Source organism: Drosophila navojoa, chromosome X (genome assembly GCF_054131105.1).
Source record: "Drosophila navojoa isolate 15081-1374.11 chromosome X, UAZ_NAV_1.0, whole genome shotgun sequence".
In the NCBI taxonomy this organism is placed as follows: Eukaryota; Metazoa; Arthropoda; class Insecta; order Diptera; family Drosophilidae; genus Drosophila; species Drosophila navojoa.
The window spans coordinates 9,930,164-9,950,215 of NC_142895.1; the positions used below are offsets into that span (position 1 = coordinate 9,930,164).

The window sequence follows — 20,052 nt, forward strand, 5'->3', positions numbered from 1 at the left end:
TTGCCCCTGGAAGCAGACAGCAGAATAGATTTGGGTTTCTCTTTCCTCAACCTTTTCTGTTTGCCTGGTGTTTCAACGGAATATTCAATCAACTTGCACAATCAAGCAAGGCCCTTGCCATCAGATAAAATATAAAAAATTGTATTTTTTTTTTTGTGTACATACATTTAATTAGTTTATTGTTTTATTTTTATTATTTTGTTTACTTGGGAAACGTACAATTAAAATATTTACAATAGCATTTAAATGTACTTATTATTCGGTTTTAAATTGTTTTGTTGTCTAAGCGCGAATTCGTAGCGAATTTTAAATCTTTTATGTATGTACTGCATCTTCTTTATCATCATTCAAATTATTTTGGTGTTTTCTTGTTGTTGTCATTTACAATAACGGTAATTAATATAACCATTTCTTGCCCTTGCCTAAACTACATATAAAAAAAAATAATAACTGTTTTTTTGTTTGTTTTTGTTTTTTGTTTTTTTTTTTTTTTTTGGTTTAACACAAAACTTTATAAATAATAATTGTCGCGTTAGTTGGACACATGTTAAATAATTTGAATTTCTAATTGCGTTTTTTTCTCGCATTTATTCAAATTTTTTCTCTTTTTTTCAGTTAAAAAATATTTTTTATAAAATATAAAAATAAAAATTAACATAAAAACGTTCTGAACTGGTTTGGTTTCTGTGTTTACTTCTGTTTTTCTGTTGTTTTTCATTCTCTGTTGATCCTCATTTTACAGTTGTCGGTTAGCACTGCTGCCACTTCCAATCTACCTCACTCTCTCTTTCGCTTACATATCCAGCCAACAGTGCGATATTTGTTTACTTTGCTGCTGTCGTTGCATCGCCCGTGTGATTATTGCTAGTGTTGGCTCCTCTCTTGCGTTGGGCAACCCCACCGCCGGCTGTTGCCGCTGTTAACGCAGAGATGCCAGATTTCGGTTTTGTGCGCGTCGAGCCATTAGCAACGCGCACATTGCCTGAACTATCTGTGAGATCCTCACTATCACTGGAACGTATATCGCCGGACATCTATAGTTGGACGAATATAGAAATCAAAAGAAATTAATTTAAGTCAAGCAAAGGTATTCAAAGAGTATGTGATGTGAATATGTTTTCATATATAACTACTTTATTTGATATCTTGAACTATCTACATACATATGTCTCTCTCTCTCTCTCTCTCTGAGCAAACATGTTGCTTAACTCTCTAAGCATTTGCTGCTAGACGCACTGTTAATATACTTTTCTATGTTACGCAGCACTGCCTTTGCAATAAGTATGCCATTAAAGACATCACAACTCTTGCCCAACACAAGCAAGCACTTGTGATCTTTCTTGCCAACACTATGGCCAAAACAAAAATTTGAAATTGTATTAGTGTGACGTCACAGCTTCTACTTACCATGAATTTCAATGAGTATTTATTTAGCTATTGCTACATCTGTATGTAAACAATGGATTTCTATTTCTAGCTATATGTTTCTACCCTTGCGTGAATTTGAAAATGAGTGCATATTACTTACCAGACCCTTCTGCAAAGAGTCGACAACAATCTTGAGAATCATATAGGTCCAAATGATGTGCAGCACCAGCAGCATTAATAGCAGCGAATTGAATATATAATAGGCTGGGAACATGGGTAGAATTCGCGGCGCTTCCACAGAGGAACTGTCAAGGGTAAAGAAAAAGTTGTTGATAGGGGATAGTTCTTAATCGATCAGACAAATTAAGTGTTACCTATAGATAATGCGCGGATAGAAACCCAGGCGTGTGACAATCCAGACAACTGTGAAGATGGCAAAGATCGCATCACAGACCTTTTGGTAGTTGGCATATTTGGTCAGTTTAGCAGCCTCCAGGAATATATCGGCACAGTCGTGCACGACCAGCACCAGGGAGCCAACACGATGCAGATTGCATACCCAGCTTAGGGACATGAGAAGCAGTGTGACCATATGATGTATAAACATTTGCCAAAAATCCTTGCGTTTCACATCGAAAAACTGTGTGGCGGTCAGTGACCAATAGAAGGACATCGATATCATATAATACCACCAGATATCGTTGCTAACCGACTGCAAAATATTTTCAATAAATTCGTGAGTGAGGAATTGTTAACGAATCGTGTGGCAGACACTCACCTGATGTGGATAGCCATACCAGCAGCTCTTCACGTCCCAGAACCAGGGCTTGTCCCACAGCACAATTACACCGAAAATAAAGCTATATAGATAATAGATGCATCTCCATGTATTCTCGCAGAACTTGACCAATGTCGATGGCTTGTCCTGTGCCCGACGCAGACGCCACCAGCGCTCAATCTGACGCTCGGTCATGTCCGTCTGCTTGGCCAACGGGGCAAGCTATTAAATGAAGAAGCAAAGTACATTATATTCAATAATTTATTAGTAATGATTGACCATTTATTGAAGATTAAAGATTAAAATTATGTAAAAAATAAGAGTTTTCTCTGAAATTTAATCTACAAAATCGAGATCTACTCACCCATTTATGATCCAAATGCGATGATTTCGCATATGCTGATTCTAATGTAGGAACATTTGCTGCTTTCTTAGGTCTAGAGCTTCGTATGCCTAGCGATTTGCCGATTGGTGATATCCAAAAGCTGCAAAATATATACGAAATATGTATTTATATTGATTAGATATTATAACAGAGTTATTTATTGCGCACTAATTGATTAGGAATATGACTCATATTCGGGAACAGCTAGAGATTGCGTAGTCAATGTAATAAACTTGATGTGGTAATACTTATCCTATAAAGTAGCAAATAGAAATAGAGTTTATTGTTTATGAACCATTTCTTGCAGACTCTTCTATTATTGTAACTTTTCGCGCATTTAAAATTATAGATTATATATTGATTTGCTTATCGACCCAATTATAACTGCTTTGCGAATATAAAATGTCTTTCGATGACTGCCAAACGCTTATCTGCAGCCATAAGAGGAAAAGAAGAAATTAGTGATGAAGGCAAATCAGTTTAATGAGAGTACAATGTACAATCTAATACATATACATACACACACATTCAAACAGTGAAGTTTGGCAACGTCGCGCCATTTTACATTTTATTTCGTATGCGCAATGGACATAGCTCAACGAAGAAGTAAAACAATTGAGATTTCATTTGGAAATTCCAGACGTAGTTCTAGTGAGCATTAAACTGACTGAACTTTGGCAACAGCGCCAAAAAATAAAAACATTCCATTTATATGCGCAAAAGCAAAAGCAGAAGCAGTGAAAGAACTTCATTTTGGCTTATAGAACGCGGAAATTTTTTTTTTTTTTTTTTTTTTTCGCCAATCTATTTGAAATTCCATATCGAGATACATCTACATATGGGAAGGGCCGGTAATTGTTGTCTCTCTCATCTGTCTGTCCATCTGTTCATCTGTCCTGTCTGTCTGTCTGTCTGGCACGTGTGAAGCATGGCAACACTGTACAAAGCCTCTAGTTGTCCCAGGCATCCCATGCATACATAAGCAATTGGCCTAGCAGCATAGGCGCAGCTCCATGGCTTACGCTTATCGGAAGTTCATTTGCTAAATGAAATCGAAAATATGGCTGAGCCAACCGCCACCCACTCCCCTCACTCCATCCATCAACCACTCACCCTCTCTCACTCTCATTCTATCTCTTTCTGTGTGAGCGCGCGCGTCTGGCATTTTAAATCAATTGAATTCTTGATTTTTGTGTGCATAGCACATGCCCAAAGAAAGAATCAAATTAAGGAAGCTATATATGTAGAACAATATATACAAATATATATATATACAATGTTATTTATATATATATATATATATTGTTACAAGCTTTTTGACAACCAGCCAATAGGTCATCACATTGATTACACCCCAAATAAAATTGAAGTTAATTATAATGATAAACGTAATTCGATTTGATTTGACATAATGAAACCCAAAGCAGGGATAGACTTCTAAGAACGACTGCATAATACTCATTCACATTCTAAGCACTATCAGAGTTTTGAAAATGTATACATAATTCTATTTCGAATTCCTAGCCACGTCTTATTAATTCATAAAATACTAACGTTTGGTTGGACAATTGTCTATATAGAGATCGAAAAATCATATTTTATTATAAAACCAATATACTCACATTTCATATCGTGAATGAGTGTGAGACCACAAAGATATAGCAAATTACGTGCCGTCTGGTTGACTTAAGATTACACTACGCTGTTTAACCTAACTGAACCTAGTCAGCAAGCCTAATTAGAGATATAGATGTTGCCAGATGTGTTGTCAGTGCTGCTAGGCGTTGCACATTTGGTATGTATGCCCGATCGATTCGATTTACGTATTTGATTTTTGCTTCCATATTAATTTGAGCCCGCATAAGTAAGTAATTTATATGTATGTAAGCGGGTCTTCTATATATGTAAATGCATATAGCATGGGCTGTGACAAGTTTAGAATTTGTAATGCCCACATATAGTAGGAAGCGCACCCTAAACGCGTGTCGCAGCCCCTTGAAAAAAAAAAAATAAACTTCATAAATAAATAAACAACAGAAATATGGAAGCCATAAGAATAATAATAAGTAAGGAATTGTCACTTGAAAGCAAAAGCAAAATAAAAATAAATAAAATTATAGGATAAGCAAGCAAACGCTTCCTCTGATGACCATGAAAGTCTGCCACGAATGATAGATGGCGCCACTGTTTGCCCTGCACGCTCTATAATTTGCATCAGCATTGCAATACGTTACACCCTGATAGAGACTGGATAATGTTATGCGCTAGCGCCTCGCCAGCTGGCCAAATCCGCATCGGTCATGATTAGGCTTAGGCAATTGTGTTATTTAAATAGTTGTGACGGCGATGCAGGCGTGAAGCCGAGCAAATCTATATGAATTCATTTTAGAAGTCAAGTTGAAAGCGGAACAAGAGAGAAGCTGAAATATAGCATAAAAGTTTACACAAAACAAAAAAATTTATAATTTGACATCGATGTAATGAAAATATTGTAGGACGATATGCGTGCATGTAATGACAGTTACGTACATTATATACTGTATGTGCCCGTGTGCATATTTTGTAAGTGCCTTCAATTTCGCCTTTTTGCGTAGTAAGCAGATGCCTAGTTTTCGTCATTAACAATCAAATTTAATACACTCACGTATGCAATCTTTTCATATGCTAAGATTAATGTAATAAATATACTAAACTAATCACCCTTTTAACAGAAATATAGATTACTTTATACATCTTTTTCAGTCAATTCAAATGCTGATAGCTTTTAGCAGTTTTTAGCTTCTCATCTTGTTTATCGATAGTTAACAGAACCGCTCCTTGAGTCGGAGCACTCGATTAGCAATTCGCGATATATGCTATTAATCACAAAAGCAGGATAAACGAACAAATGCATATTTAAATGCATATTTACATACAAAATTACATACAAATGAATAATTTTATGTATTTGCACATATGCATGTTTGCTTCATGTCGTCCAAAAATTATTAACTGCAGTAATTGCCGCCTGTTATCAGCACGCATCAAATGTGGGCATATGTATGTATGTGCGTGTGAGAGTGTTGCCATTTCGGCAAATTACAGTATGTCCGAAATGTCGACAGAGAGAGAGAGAGTGAGTGAGGGCGGAAAGTACAAGCACCTCGAGTTGCTCGTTGATGATAATTCAACACGCAAGCGATTGGGCGATATTGTAAAAAACAAACACACTTATTCAGGCGGCATACATTTGCACATTATATATATACATTTATATTTATATATATTAAACGGTGACTCATGCTCTTTAACATAGGCTTTGGACAGTGTCATTCGAGCAGCTAAGCAGGCGATAACAAGATCATTGCCGAAAAAACAAAAACAAAATCCCATCGTTATCGCTCGTTGTTAAACAGCTGATTTCAAAAGAAGAAGAAGCAACAACAATAATAACAGCAACGGCGTTAATTGACTATTTAACATATATGCATACATATTTCGCATTTAAAAGTAAAGCTACGCTAAGCACACATACATGCGTATGACAGTCTGTATGTGTGCGTAAGCCGGCGGCCTTCTGTGTGCGTGAAGCACGTGCACTTTTTTTTGGCCTTTCGGTTTGGGCAAACGGCCGACGCCAGCAACAGCGATAAACTAGTTTGGATTTAGATTAACGGCAACAGGCAATACAATAGCAGCCGCATTCGTGTGTGTGTCTACATTCTTGGAAACGAGCAAAATGAATATGGGAAAACTGCAATTTATACACATTTATATACATACATATGTATATACATATATCACACACTCACAGCCTATTGTCGCCTGCACGAAGATCCGACTCTGATTAGATTTAACCATTTAGTTACATGTGTGTGTGTGGGACAATTTTGAAAAAAAAAAATAAAAATAAATAAAATTTTAAATTTTATAGCGCTTGAGGGTCGACTGATACGTAATCAGAAGAAATATATGTATGTATGTATGTATGTCTACATTCGTATATGCATGCATATATTTTTTTATACACTCCCACATTTGCACATATGATTGTGCATTTGTATACATGTATGTATGTATGTACATATGTGGATAATAATCGAGATAGTACATATGTATGTATATTTGTGTGCATGCTGCTTGGAATGGAAATGTTACTGTTGTATTGTTACTTTTTTCTCTCTTATACTATTCCAGTGTGTCCAATTTTGGAAAATCTAGCTAGACTTGCCAGGAATGGAACGGAACTGAGTCACAGTCATTCCACATCAGACTGACTCAAGCGTGTGTTGTCACAGAAATACACATGCACATTGGTATGAACACAGATCCACCCACACGCATGTTTGTATGTATTTATAACGTAATTGTGATAACACCGCGCATTATCAAATTTGTATTTTATTTTTACGTAAATCTTGCGCACAAATCTTATCAACAAATGCCCAGTTGGAGTGCAGAAGTGGAGAAGGTGTTGTTGATGTTGCTATAGCTGTCGATGCCACACATACAAAGACACACACACACATATATATATATACATATACATATATAAATGAGCAACACACTTGCTTAATTTGTTGGCGACCCTGAAAGCCAATTCTAGTTTCAGAAACTCTAAAAAATCAAAAATAAAATAAAACTAGTCAAAGCTTAACAGCCCTGACAAATATTTATGTCTTATGCAGTTGTAGTTCAATAAGAAACGTCCACACAAATTTTCACAGCGTGAAGTTGGCCTTTAACATTTACTGCAGTCCAAACACACACACAAAAAAAAACTAAATGAACTATAAATTTTGGAAGTGTGGAGTGAAACACATTGCAGGTGCGCCTGACCCCATTTATGTATATGCACGTGTATATGTATATACACGTATGTGTGTGTGCAAACTTCGTTAGCGCAAATTCACATGAACATTGGTAATTATGTTAATTACAACATGCAAAATGCACGCAACTCACTCACGCACACACACACACACACACACACAGAAACACATATACAGAGGAGCGCGCGCACATGTTGTTAGTGTGAGAGCAAATATAAGGTTAATTGGCCCCAAAAAGCGTCAAATGCTTTGCTGCACAGTGTGCCAAGTGAAGGAACAAATGTCATCAAATAAGTAAAGTCTAAAATCAAATGGTACGAATCGATCATCGAGCTATACATTTAACTAGTATTCGATTGGTTCACCTTTCAATTCATATTTCAGCTGTAATCTGATTACATTTGTTGCTCACTTATTGATAATGACTCATGTTCTAAGTGCATCGTAATGATTGTGAGGCTTTCGTGTCCTATTATCATGAGCAATCGTTTTTCCATGGCATAATAAAAACTAATATCGCACACAATCTCCAATTCATCCACTACCATTCGCACGTCAACTAACTTATTTTAATGCGAGCTTTCATTAGCTTTCAACTCAACTTTCCAGGCAATTTGAAAAATTAGCATGTCTATATCAGATTGCCAATATTAAGACATGATTCGACATTTAATTAGAAGAATTTTGCAACAGGGTTTTGAAACTCATTTTCAATAACTACTAACCACTGTGCAGTACATTTTGTATCCAAATGTGTATGTGTGTGTGCATGTAGTATGTGTGTTATCTATACAAGTAGAGAGCAAATGCACGGTGCGCCGTTATTGTTATGCTAGTATTTGTTTAGTGCATACAAGTATAAACAAATAGTTTTTATTTCTTTGTTAACTAAAAAATTAGTAAGCGCTGTGCGCGGCACGAATACCGCAGAACGCTCTCATATTTATGGGAAATCGAGATTCCAATGGAACGCGACGCTAAGCCCGCCACCGCTGCCCCTGCTTTTGAAATTGAAGAAGTGGATGAAGGAAAACATAAAGTTGCAAGGCGTTGACATAGCCAAAGGGAAGTCAACAACAAACACGCATACTCGCATACACACACTTAAATACATAAACACATATACAGTTATATGAATACATACAATGTTGGGCGTTTCCACGTGAGGTTATGTTTGGCTTAAAAGAGCAAAAATGTGTACATATTTATATACATATGTATGTATATGAATGTATGCATGTGTATGCGTGTTGTTGCGGCGCGCGACGACGTCAGCTTACTGTACATTGCACAGCATGCACACGCACACAAGCAAACAAACGGAGCGTGCGCCTGTGTAGGTGTGACTGTGTCTATGTGTGTGTGTGTGTGTAGCTGTCCGCAGTGCCAGTGCTTGGAAGCGAAGCGGTCAATGGGAACATTTACAGTAAAATAAACCAGCACACACACATTCACATAAAACGCCGCATAAGTTTAATGAATTGCGCGACGCTGGGAAAACGCTAAACTAAAAAGGGCGTACACACAAACATGCATGTAGATAATAACTAAGTTTACACGTACATATGTATGTATGTTTGGATAAATTTTTCTTTTACTTACCGCTCCAATGTGTAACGTATAAGCATAACTACAGCGGCTAATGGAATGGGCCAAATTAGATCCCGATAATCGGCGTGTACGACATCTGGACGAGAGCCGGGCGCAATGTCTGCCCATGTCGTATTTGGCGGCAGCCAAATGTGCGTACTCCAAAATGCATTGGTGAATTTATTGATTATGTCCATGTTTCAAATTCACTTCGGTTCTCTTATTGCTGCTGTTACTTTTTCTTATGTCTTCTTACTGCGGCTGGTGTTGGCTCCTCCGGTCTTCTCTATTTGTTTGTTTGTGCCGCAGTTGAACAGGAATTTCTATTTGAGTATAAACGAGGCGGCTTGCTCTGCTGGGTTTTCTTTTTTTTTTTGTTTTTTTTTTTTTTTTCTTTATTTTTTTAAGGGATTTTTGGCTTGACTGGTTGGTGTTTGTTGATTTATTTTTGTTTAGTGTTTTTTCATGTTCGTTGTCAGTTATATATCTATATCTATATATATTTTACATATATTTGGCTATATATATTTGTGTATGTTTATGTGTGTATATTGCATTGTAGAGCAACATAAAAAAAATTAAACAAAATATACCACGCGTTGTGAGTAGTAACACACGAACACTTACACACACGCACACCAGCGCGTACTGAGAACTAACCGCGCCGAAAATGACAAGCGAAGTGGTCGGTGGCGGACTCAGCGTAAGCTGGAACTGGAACTTCGCGTAGAACACAGTTAAAAAAATATCTAAAGAGAGAAATGAATTGTTGACGACTTGATTTTAAGCGTATCAAAAAATTTCTATTATTTATTTCAATAATTCACGTATTTATGCTACTATATATACGAAGCGCGCACACACGAACCGCTTATTTATATTATTATTGAGAGTGATGGTTCGTTCTTGCTATCCGCTTGACAGCATTGCCAACACTGTAACTAGTGTTTCCAGCACTCGATGGCACATGACGATTTATTCTGAATAAGTAACTCTGTTATGCTTTACATGATAATAGTGATGTGTTAAATGCTCTTTTAATGTCCCTATCGTCATATCGATAGCTGATAATGCAGCCCTTATTCGGTCTCATTGGCCGAGGAATGTAAGCATTTAGCAACACTGCTGCACACTGTTTTTCTTTTTTTGACAATTGTGCTTCTTCGTCTTTGGGTATTTTTGTATTGTGACACTGCAAGCGACGAACTTTGTGTGTTAATTTTAGTTAAATTCATTTTTAGCATATAATTTAGTTATTTAATTTATTACAATGGCTGAATTCTTGGATTCTGAAGCCGCCGAATCAGAGGTATGATTACCGTGAAGTTTTTGCACGCGCGCAAAATGCGATTTCTTTGCATTGCTACGCGTTTTGTGCTGCCGTAGGCGCGCGTGTGTGTGTATATATATATATGTATATATTTACATATATATGTAATTAGATGTATATAAATATATGTATTGCATTTTCGGTTTTGCCTGCAGGATGAGGAAGAATTGGATGTGCATGAGCGAAAAAAACTTAAGAAACTAAAAGCCGCCGTCTCCGACAGCAGTGAAGAAGAAGAAGGTGAGTTTGCAGATCGTAAAAGCCCGCTAAATTTATCCATATGTATTTCCAATAAATGTCAGGAAAATTGGGTTGTCCCTGCTAAAGTTAACCAAGTTTCCATCCTGTAGACTAGTATATGTATATACACATATATGTATGTTGTGTGTGTGCCTGTGTATGCATACATACATATGCGTGTGTGTGAAGTATATGTGTCATAGTTTGGACAATTGTAGTCGCCCCAATCACTTTGCCCTTCCCCCGTAAGGCAGGTATCTACTTTTTGTTTACAACATTGAGGTTAGGTTCAATGTTATTTATACACTGTGGCAAAAAAAAAGGGGTATTTGAATTTCAACAGAAGTTCAGACTGAGTGTTATGCATGAAATGTGACTGCTAACCAAAGTGACGTACAACTTTTGCAAATATTTGAAACAAGCAATCAAATTATATACATAGGATATTTCGAAATGTCGCATACAAGCCTTTTACAATTAATATATTTTCCATCAATTTATTCCTCAACAGACGATGAGGAGCGTTTGCGCGAAGAGCTTAAGGATCTGATTGATGACAATCCCATTGAGGAGGATGATGGCAGCGAAAATGATTCGGATACTGGCAGCGGAGGTGACGAAGATGGAGGCAGCGGTAAGAAGCGTAAAAAGCATGAGGATGATGATCTGGATGATCGCTTGGAGGACGACGATTACGATCTGATTGAGGAGAATTTGGGCGTTAAGGTTGAGAGACGTGTAAGTTAACTCTTGTGGTCTACAAATACAGTGAAACAAATGGTAATTATTAACTCTTTTTGTTGTGATTATATTAGAAACGTTTTAAACGCCTGCGACGCATTCACGACAACGAAAGCGATGGCGAGGAGCAGCACGTAGACGAAGGACTTGCACGCGAGCAAATTGCTGAGCAGCTATTCGATGAGAATGATGATGTATGTATTATAAACTAACATGCATTTATAATTATGGCCATAAACAATCGATTTCCCATCGCCCCCCTCCGTAGCAGAGCATTGAGAGGCGCAGCGAGCGCAGCATTCGCGAGGCGGATGCCTTCGATGACGAGGAGAGCGAATCGGATGCTGATGATTTTATTGTGGATGACAATGGGCGTCCCATAGCCGAAAAGAAAAAGAAGCGACGACCCATATTTACAGATGCGTAAGTATAGATACATATCAATATAGATCAATAGATGGATATATTCTAGACACACAAATCCTTAGAAGTTAAAGTCTATATACGTATTGTGTATTTACATATTACAGTTCAGTCTAGATAGATAGATGGATAGCCACTGCATAAGATATATTCGAGATCAATGCAGGAGTTGGTATAAACTCTGAGGTATTCAGAAACAAAGACGAATTATTTTTTTCACATGTCAAATCGATAAAGATTGACTGACATATTTCTCTGCGTATACTTTGATTAACAGATTGATTTTGATAAGTCGTAGCGTCTAAGTACATTCACCTAGATTGGAAGAATAGAATAATCAATTGTATATTAGAATAAATATTCATAAATATGTTCTCTGCTTTACTAAGTAATTTATAATATAGTTGTATAGCTGCTTTCCGATTCCTTGAATTAACTTGAATGTTACAAACAAATCTCTTTCGTATAGCTCCCTGCAGGAGGGCCAAGATATCTTTGGCGTTGATTTTGACTACGATGATTTTTATAAGCCCGAAGAGGATGAGTATGAGGAGGAATCGGAGGGCGATGAATATGATGAGGATCTGCTTGGAGATGATTTCCGTGCGGCCAAAAAGAAGAAATCACCGAAAAAGAAGGCAATCAAAAAGACGATATTTGATATATATGAGCCAAGCGAATTGAAACGTGGCCATTTCACTGATTTGGACAATCAGATACGAAGAACCGATATACCAGAGCGGATGCAGTTGCGTCAGGTGCCGGTGACGCCGGTGCCGGAGGGATCCCATGAGCTGGACGACGAGGCCGATTGGATATATCGTTTTGCGTTCTGCAAACAGACGGTCTCCGAGCAGGAGAAGGCGGACAATCGCGAAAAGATGCGCAAGCCGCCAACGGCTGTGAATAAAATCAAACAGACTTTGGAATTCATACGTAACCAACAGTTGGAGGTGCCGTTCATAGCATTCTATCGCAAGGAGTATGTGAAACCAGAGCTGAACATCGATGATCTGTGGAAGGTTTACTACTACGATGAGCGTTGGTGCCAGCTAAACGATCGCAAGCGGAAGCTGAAGCAACTGTTCGAGAAGATGCGACAATTTCAGCTGGAAACACTTTGTGATGATCCAGATAAGCCGCTGCCGGACGATGTGCGCCTGATGCTCGACAGCGATTTCGAGCGCCTGAACGATGTGCAGTCCATGGAGGAGCTGAAGGATGTGCACATGTATTTTCTGCTCAACTACTCACATGAGTTGCCCAAAATGCAGGCCGAGCTGCGACGCAAACAGCTGCAGGAGCGACGCGAGGCACGGGCACGCAAACAGGCATCAGCAGCAGCTGCCGCCGCGGGCAGTGATGGTGAATCTGGTGTGGATCTAACCGATAAACTGGATACGGCCGAGCTCGATGAGGCTGAGGAACTCGAGTTGGCCGCCGAGGAGCAATTGAAACAGGCACCAAATAGCAGTCCCTATGCTGTATTCCGCAAGGCCGGCATCTGTGGCTTTGCCAAACACTTTGGCCTAACGCCCGAGCAATTTGCCGAGAATCTACGGGACAATTACCAGAGGAACGAAGTCAACCAGGAGAGCCTAAGCCCCACAGAGATGGCCAAGCAGTATTTGTCGCCACGCTTCATGACCGTCGACGAGGTGCTGCATGCCGCCAAATATGTGGTGGCCAGGCAGCTGGCCCAGGAGCCCCTGTTGCGCAAGACAATGCGTGAGGTGTACTTTGATCGGGCACGCATCAATATACGGCCCACCAAGAACGGCATGGTCCTGATCGACGAGAACTCGCCGGTCTATTCGATGAAATATGTGGCCAAGAAACCGGTGGGTGATCTATTTGGGGATCAGTTCATCAAGCTGCTGATGGCCGAGGAGGAGAAGCTGTTGGAGATTACGTTCCTCGATGAATTCGAGGGTAATGCGAACGCAAATGGTCCGCCCGGTGATTACATTACAGAGGCCACACAGTTCTACCATCTGGATCAGTTTTCCAAGAATGTGCTGGAGTGGAATGCCCTGCGTGCCGAGTGCGTTCAGTTGGCACTGAAGAAATGGGTCATACCGGATCTAATCAAGGAGCTGCGCGCAACATTGCACGAGGAGGCGCAACAGTTTGTGCTGCGCTCGTGCATAGCCAAGCTGTACAAGTGGCTAAAGGTGGCACCATATAAGCCAGAGATGCCGCAACATCACAATTTCGAGGAGTGGAGCACACTGAGGGGCATACGATCCATGGGTCTCGCCTATGATCCGGATCAATCGGTGGCCGCCTTCTGTGCCATAGCCAGTCCGGAGGGCGATATCACTGACTACTTGCGATTGCCCAGCATCCTCAAGCGTAAGAATTCCTACAATGCCGAGGACAAGGCTCTTAAGTTGGCCGATTTGCGTAAACTCAGCGAATTCATCAAGATGAAGAAGCCGCACGTTGTGGTCATTGGCGCCGAGTCGCGCGATGCACAAATGATACAGGCGGACATACGCGAGATACTCAAAGACTTGGAGGCCAACGAACAGTTTCCGCCCATCGAGGTGGAGATCATTGACAATGAACTGGCCAAGATCTATGCCAATTCGAAGAAGGGCGAAAGTGACTTTAAGGAGTATCCACCCTTGCTGAAGCAGGCTGCCTCGCTGGCGCGCAAAATGCAGGATCCATTGGTTGAGTACTCCCAGCTGTGCGATGCCGACGATGAGATACTCTGCCTGCGCTACCATCCGCTGCAGGAGCGTGTGCCGCGTGAGCTACTGCTGGAGCAGCTCAGCCTGGAGTTCATCAATCGCACCAGCGAAGTGGGCTTGGACATCAATCTGATGGTGCAGAACTCCCGTACCGTCAATCTGCTTCAATATATTTGTGGACTGGGTCCGCGGAAGGGCCAGGCGCTGCTGAAGCTGCTCAAGCAGAGCAACCAACGCCTCGAGAATCGGACACAATTGGTGACGGTGTGCCACCTGGGTCCCAAGGTCTTCATCAATTGCAGTGGCTTCATCAAGATCGATACCAGTTCGCTGGGCGACAGCACGGAGGCGTATGTCGAGGTGCTGGATGGCTCGCGTGTGCACCCGGAGACATATGAGTGGGCGCGCAAGATGGCCATCGATGCCATGGAGTACGATGATGAGGAAACAAATCCAGCCGGTGCACTCGAGGAGATCCTCGAATCGCCGGAGAGACTCAAGGATCTGGACTTGGATGCATTCGCCGTGGAGCTGGAACGTCAGGGATTTGGCAGCAAAAGCATCACGCTCTACGACATACGCAACGAGCTGAGCTGCCTGTACAAGGATTATCGTTCACCCTATCAAAAGCCCAGCGCCGAGGAGCTCTTCGATATGCTGACCAAGGAGACGCCGGACTCATTCTATGTGGGCAAGTGTGTGACGGCCATGGTGACTGGATTTACGTATCGGCGTCCACAGGGCGATCAGCTGGACAATGCCAATCCGGTGCGCATCGATGACTCCGACAGCTGGCAATGTCCGTTCTGTCACAAGGATGACTTCCCGGAGCTGTCCGATGTGTGGAATCATTTCGATGATAACAATTGCCCGGGCCAGGCGTCCGGCGTGCGTGTACGGCTCGAGAATGGCCTGCCCGGTTTCATACACATCAAGAATCTGTCCGACAAACAGGTGCGCAATCCGGAGGAACGTGTCCGCATCTCACAGACCATCCATGTGCGCATCATTAAGATTGACATTGATCGCTTCTCGGTCGACTGCAGCTCCAAGTCGGCCGACCTGAAGGACGTGAACAACGAATGGCGACCCAGACGTGATGCGTTCTATGATTACGTCACCGAGGAGCTGGACAATCGCAAGGTGTCGGATGCCAAGGCGAAGGCCATGAAGCGCAAGACCTATGCCAGACGCGTCATAGCCCATCCAAGTTTCTTCAACAAGTCGTATGCGGAGGTCATCGCCATGCTCGCCGAAGCGGACCAGGGCGAGGTGGCGCTGCGGCCCAGCAGCAAGTCCAAGGATCATTTGACGGCCACGTGGAAGGTGGCCGACGACATCTTCCAGCACATCGATGTGCGCGAGGAGGGCAAAGAGAATGACTATAGTCTGGGACGCAGTCTCTGGATCGGCACCGAAGAGTTCGAGGATCTCGACGAGATCATCGCACGTCACATCAATCCCATGGCTCTGGCTGCCCGCGAGCTCATCCAATACAAGTACTATAAGCCGAACAAGGCGCCAGCGAACGTGAATGAGCGTGACTTCATGGAGCAGCTGTTGCGCGAGGAGAAGGGGCGTGATCCGAAGAAGATCCATTACTTTTTCACGGCATCGAAGAGCATGCCGGGCAAGTTTCTGTTGTCCTATCTGCCCAAGACGAAGGTGCGCCACGAATATGTCACTGTCATGCCGGAGGGCTATCGGTTTCGTGGCCAAATCTTTGACTCGGTCAACAGTCTGTTGCGATGGTTCAAGGAGCACTGGCTGGATCCGCCAACGGTCATGTCCAGTTCGATCAGTGCCACGCCCGCCAGCAATACGCCCACAAATGCGCACAACATGATGCGACCACCGCCCACATCGGCGCTCAGTTCGCTTGGCAACAGTGGCAGCGGTGGCGGAGCCCAAGGATTCAGTAGCTCGGGCAGTATGACGGGCGGCACACCACGCAGCGGCATCAGTAGCAGCGATATGCGCAGCTCCAGCGCCTACTCAATAACGCATTCCATGGGCGCTCCCGGTGGTGGAGGCGCTGGCGGCATTGGCGGCTATGGCAGCGGTAGCGGCAGCAGCTCCAGCCTGGGCCTCATCAATACCGCTGGCCTGGGCCACTTTGGCAGCGGCACGCCCACCTTTGGCGCCCACATCAATACGCCGTACACGCCAAGCGGCCAAACACCATTCATGACGCCCTATACGCCGCATGCGACGCAAACACCACGCTACGGCCACAATGTTCCAAGCCCCAGCTCCCAGTCGAGCAGCAGTCAGCGGCACGGTCACTATGGCGGCACGCCCCGCTACTATGACAACGCCTACAACAGCGGCAATCTGTCGCAGCATCACCAGCAGCAGTCACAGCATTCGCATTCGCATGGCCATGGCCATGGACACTCACAGCAGCAACATCCACACTTGTCGCAGCAGCACCATCATCATATGCATCAGCAGCAACGTGCCAAGGAGAATCTGGACTGGCAGCTGGCTAACGATTCGTGGGCACGTCGCAAGCCCCAGCATCAGCAACAGTCGCAGCAGCAGCAGCAGCAGCAGCTCGGCTTGGGCATGAGCCTGGGTATGGGCTATGGCAGCGGCAGTGGTGTTGGCGGTGTCGGCAGCGGTGCCGGCTCCACGCCCACCAACGAATACCATACGAGCAGCAGCAGCACGAATCGCAGTTCGTCTTCAGTTGCCGGCGTTGCAGCAGCCGCTGCTGTTTCTAGTAGTGCTGCTAGTGGTGGCGGCATCTCTTCCAAGTCTTCGGTGCGCAGCACGCCGCGCACAAACACCTCGCCGCACTCCATGAACTTGGGCGATTCAACGCCTCTATATGACGAGAACTAGGACTAGAACTAGGGAGTGCGTGGGTGTGACTATATGATCTGGATTTAATTATACATGTATACATAAGTAATAAGTATATTACTCTGTAAACTCACAAGTTAAGCAAGCTGGAAACTCAACGCAAAGGAAAACCTTAAGCATTAAAAAAAAAAAAGCATCAAATAAAATAACTAAACAAAAACAATTACAAATGTACAATCGATTAATGGCTATCGACGTGAATAATCAAATGATACCAAGCGGGTAAATGTTGCCAATGGAGTGTCCTCCCAATGCCAAATGTTGCCAACTGACTGCAGCTCGATTGTTAAATGTTGCCGAAGCATAGTTGCAAGATGTTGCAATTGAAATTCCTTTTCTGATGAATGGGCAAATGTTGCTTTCACAATTCCCACATGTTCAAGAAGAGGTTTGAGGCGATTTGAATTAGAAAGAGATGGAAATCGTTGAGAGGCTACAGGCGTTGTCGATGGACATAATTATTAATCTCATTTACCATTTGTTAAGGCAATGTTGCCTCTCACATGCAGAGCAAATAAAATAAACTTTTCCTTAAACTGCCAAAAATTCCTATACAAATTCCAGTTTTTGTTATTTTAAAGTCTTTAATTAGAAAGAGATGGAAATAGCTGAAATTAAGGAATTGTTAATTTCAAATATATAACCACAAATTCTTTTTTTTTTAAGAATTGATTTATTAAAGACATAGATTTAACAGCATCAATATCAACGACTTTTATACAAAATAAAATGGTATATCAAAAGGACAAATTTTATTCTGCCTCTTCTCTCTTTGCGGAATGAAAGTTTCAGTGTTGCGCAGCGTCCTTCGACTTAGTTCTTGGCTATGCCCCGTTTGATCGCATAGACCAACGCCATGCCCAGTATTATGGCGCCCACGGCCAAGCCGATTTCTCTGCAACTTTTACAACAAACAAGAAAATAATGTTAAGTACATATGTATGTATGCATATATAGAAATGTATCAGTGTGTGTGTGTGTGTGTGTGTCTTTGCATATAAGGCTGGGCTAATCGCAAATAAATCAAAGTTAAGTTGGGATCTCAATTGGGATTTGGTTTTAACTGTAGGCATTCGCGCTTAGTGCAAAATGCAACATTGCTTGGGCGTGGCATTCGCATTCGCATTCACATTGTCATCAGCTGTGGGCGTGGCACTAATCAAACCAAAGAAAAGTATAAAGGTAAACAAGAAAATAAGAGCAAAGCAAGCAAAGGGAAACTTCTAGTTGGTGCTCCAAGGTTTAGCTATTGCAGATATATAGACAAAAGCACATAACAGTCCCATGGATATAGGCAAATATATATGTATGTATGGTATGGTATATACATACAGATGAGCTTACTTTGAAACTAAATGGACAATGGGAATAAACTGAATATCAACATCGAAATCAATAACTATTTATATACATACATATATTAAGATGTGAATAGTTATATATATATTGAGATTACATTTGAATATTTTGATATCCAAAATTCTTGAATATTTTTACAAACATTAACTACAAATTTGGTGCATTATTAAAACATATAACATGAAAATTATGCATTTTTTAAATTTTTATTTTGAATATTTTGAAACTCACAAATTTGTTTTTCTTTTCTCTTTGCATTTCTTTGTTTTAATTAGTTTTGCGGTGTTGCTTAGCTTTTGTAGAATTTAACTTTGGTGCTGGCGAACGATTTGAAGCTTGAAAAAGTAATATACATATATATTCAAATGCATATATATATGTGCATATGTGTATATACAAATGCATATTCAAAACTCTGTCGTAAACACATATCTCAGGGCTTAAATAGCTGTTAATTGAGGAATGACTGCATAGCCATAGTCGACATTTTCAATGAAAGTGCAAACTGAGTTCCTTGACTTCAACTGTTATCCTATTTGGGTATCAGATTAGATCGCATATAGTTGAATGCATTTTGCATCTTATTGGATGTAAAATACTCGCAGAATTTGACGACCATCTAGCAATTGGCCGACTCCTAGGGCGATTAATTTTGATCCGGCTTATTGGACATAGCGATTCTTATTGGACGCGTGTTAAATCAGTGTATCAAGTGAAAATCAGTTCCGATTTGCAGGCCTCATGGAACGTGTTAATTAGATGACGCAGCCAATCAATGATGATAATGATGCGCTGATTGCTCATAATGAAGTTAGCTGACATTTCATGCTCATGCTCAGGCTCAGGCTCATGCTTGTCAACTGAGTTGAATGTCTTGCGATTACAATTACAAAAAATGAGGCAGACAAATAAAAACAACTTACCCCACGGCCCCCTTTTTCTTAATGTCGGCGGCTGCCAAATTGCCAATCAGAAATTTCTTCATTATCTCACTGGAAATGTGATGAGAGAGCGAAAGAGAAAGCAATATGAATAAAAGTACCAGCTGCTGTGCTAATGGAAACTTACCGGGCTTCCTGGCTGTGGCCCACATCCAGAAATTCCCGTGTGCCATTGCGACCCGCCACAGATATCAGCGAATCCTCGCCGCCAGGATGCTAGTCACACAAATAAACAGGGCTTAACATTATTTTCATATACAGAACGAGAGAGACGTACCTCCTGCTTAAACTTGGTCAGATCGTAGACCTTGTCCTCGATCACCACCCACAAATCATCGGCTTTGTTATGCTTTTTCACCTCGGCCAAGCTGATTTCCCTGCTCATTCTGCAAAGCTAAGCAACACCACAATTACAAACCGAAATAATTACAAAATATTTTACTGAACACTGAAGTGTGTGTGTGAATGTCTAGTGTGTTGGGACTTTAATTTTGACTACAGCTGTTTTCAGTGATGGAA

General features: G+C 41.5%; 3 protein-coding genes across 7 annotated transcripts; 1 reads left to right on the top strand and 2 right to left on the bottom strand.

Moving 5' to 3' along the window:
* Nucleotides 1-175: 175 nt before the first annotated feature.
* schlank (ceramide synthase schlank) lies at nucleotides 176-9,907 on the bottom strand. Of its 3 annotated transcripts, none has more exons than XM_089264390.1 (7): nucleotides 9,801-9,907; nucleotides 8,945-9,425; nucleotides 2,511-2,631; nucleotides 2,147-2,368; nucleotides 1,743-2,080; nucleotides 1,529-1,673; nucleotides 176-1,034 (listed from the first exon to the last, which is right to left on the bottom strand). In XM_089264390.1, exons 2-7 carry the CDS (start codon nucleotides 9,127-9,129, stop codon nucleotides 825-827), a joined length of 1,221 nt encoding a protein of 406 aa, XP_089120516.1. In that variant the 5' UTR covers nucleotides 9,130-9,425; nucleotides 9,801-9,907; the 3' UTR covers nucleotides 176-824. The 3 variants fall into 3 exon arrangements, with proteins under 3 accessions (XP_089120516.1, XP_017963108.1, XP_089120515.1); XM_018107619.3 differs by lacking the exon at nucleotides 9,801-9,907 and adding an exon at nucleotides 9,526-9,747; XM_089264389.1 differs by lacking the exon at nucleotides 9,801-9,907 and adding an exon at nucleotides 9,593-9,745.
* Nucleotides 9,908-10,043: 136 nt separating this feature from the next.
* Nucleotides 10,044-17,343, top strand: Spt6 (transcription elongation factor Spt6). 2 transcript variants are annotated; one of them, XM_030386292.2, is made up of 6 exons: nucleotides 10,044-10,241; nucleotides 10,418-10,502; nucleotides 11,014-11,240; nucleotides 11,318-11,437; nucleotides 11,515-11,666; nucleotides 12,136-17,343. In XM_030386292.2, the coding sequence occupies exons 1-6, from the start codon at nucleotides 10,203-10,205 to the stop codon at nucleotides 17,210-17,212; spliced, it is 5,700 nt and encodes a 1,899-aa protein (XP_030242152.1). In that variant the 5' UTR covers nucleotides 10,044-10,202; the 3' UTR covers nucleotides 17,213-17,343. The 2 variants fall into 2 exon arrangements, with proteins under 2 accessions (XP_030242152.1, XP_017963038.1); XM_018107549.3 differs by having other exon boundaries at nucleotides 10,045-10,241; nucleotides 11,512-11,666.
* A 540-nt stretch (nucleotides 17,344-17,883) lies between these two features.
* On the bottom strand, nucleotides 17,884-20,036 carry LOC108655814 (cytochrome b5). 2 transcript variants are annotated; one of them, XM_018107640.3, is made up of 4 exons: nucleotides 19,811-20,036; nucleotides 19,661-19,749; nucleotides 19,516-19,584; nucleotides 17,884-18,134 (listed from the first exon to the last, which is right to left on the bottom strand). In XM_018107640.3, exons 1-4 carry the CDS (start codon nucleotides 19,916-19,918, stop codon nucleotides 18,047-18,049), a joined length of 354 nt encoding a protein of 117 aa, XP_017963129.1. In that variant the 5' UTR covers nucleotides 19,919-20,036; the 3' UTR covers nucleotides 17,884-18,046. The 2 variants fall into 2 exon arrangements, with proteins under 2 accessions (XP_017963129.1, XP_089120604.1); XM_089264478.1 differs by lacking the exon at nucleotides 17,884-18,134 and adding an exon at nucleotides 18,190-18,388.
* Nucleotides 20,037-20,052: the final 16 nt, after the last annotated feature.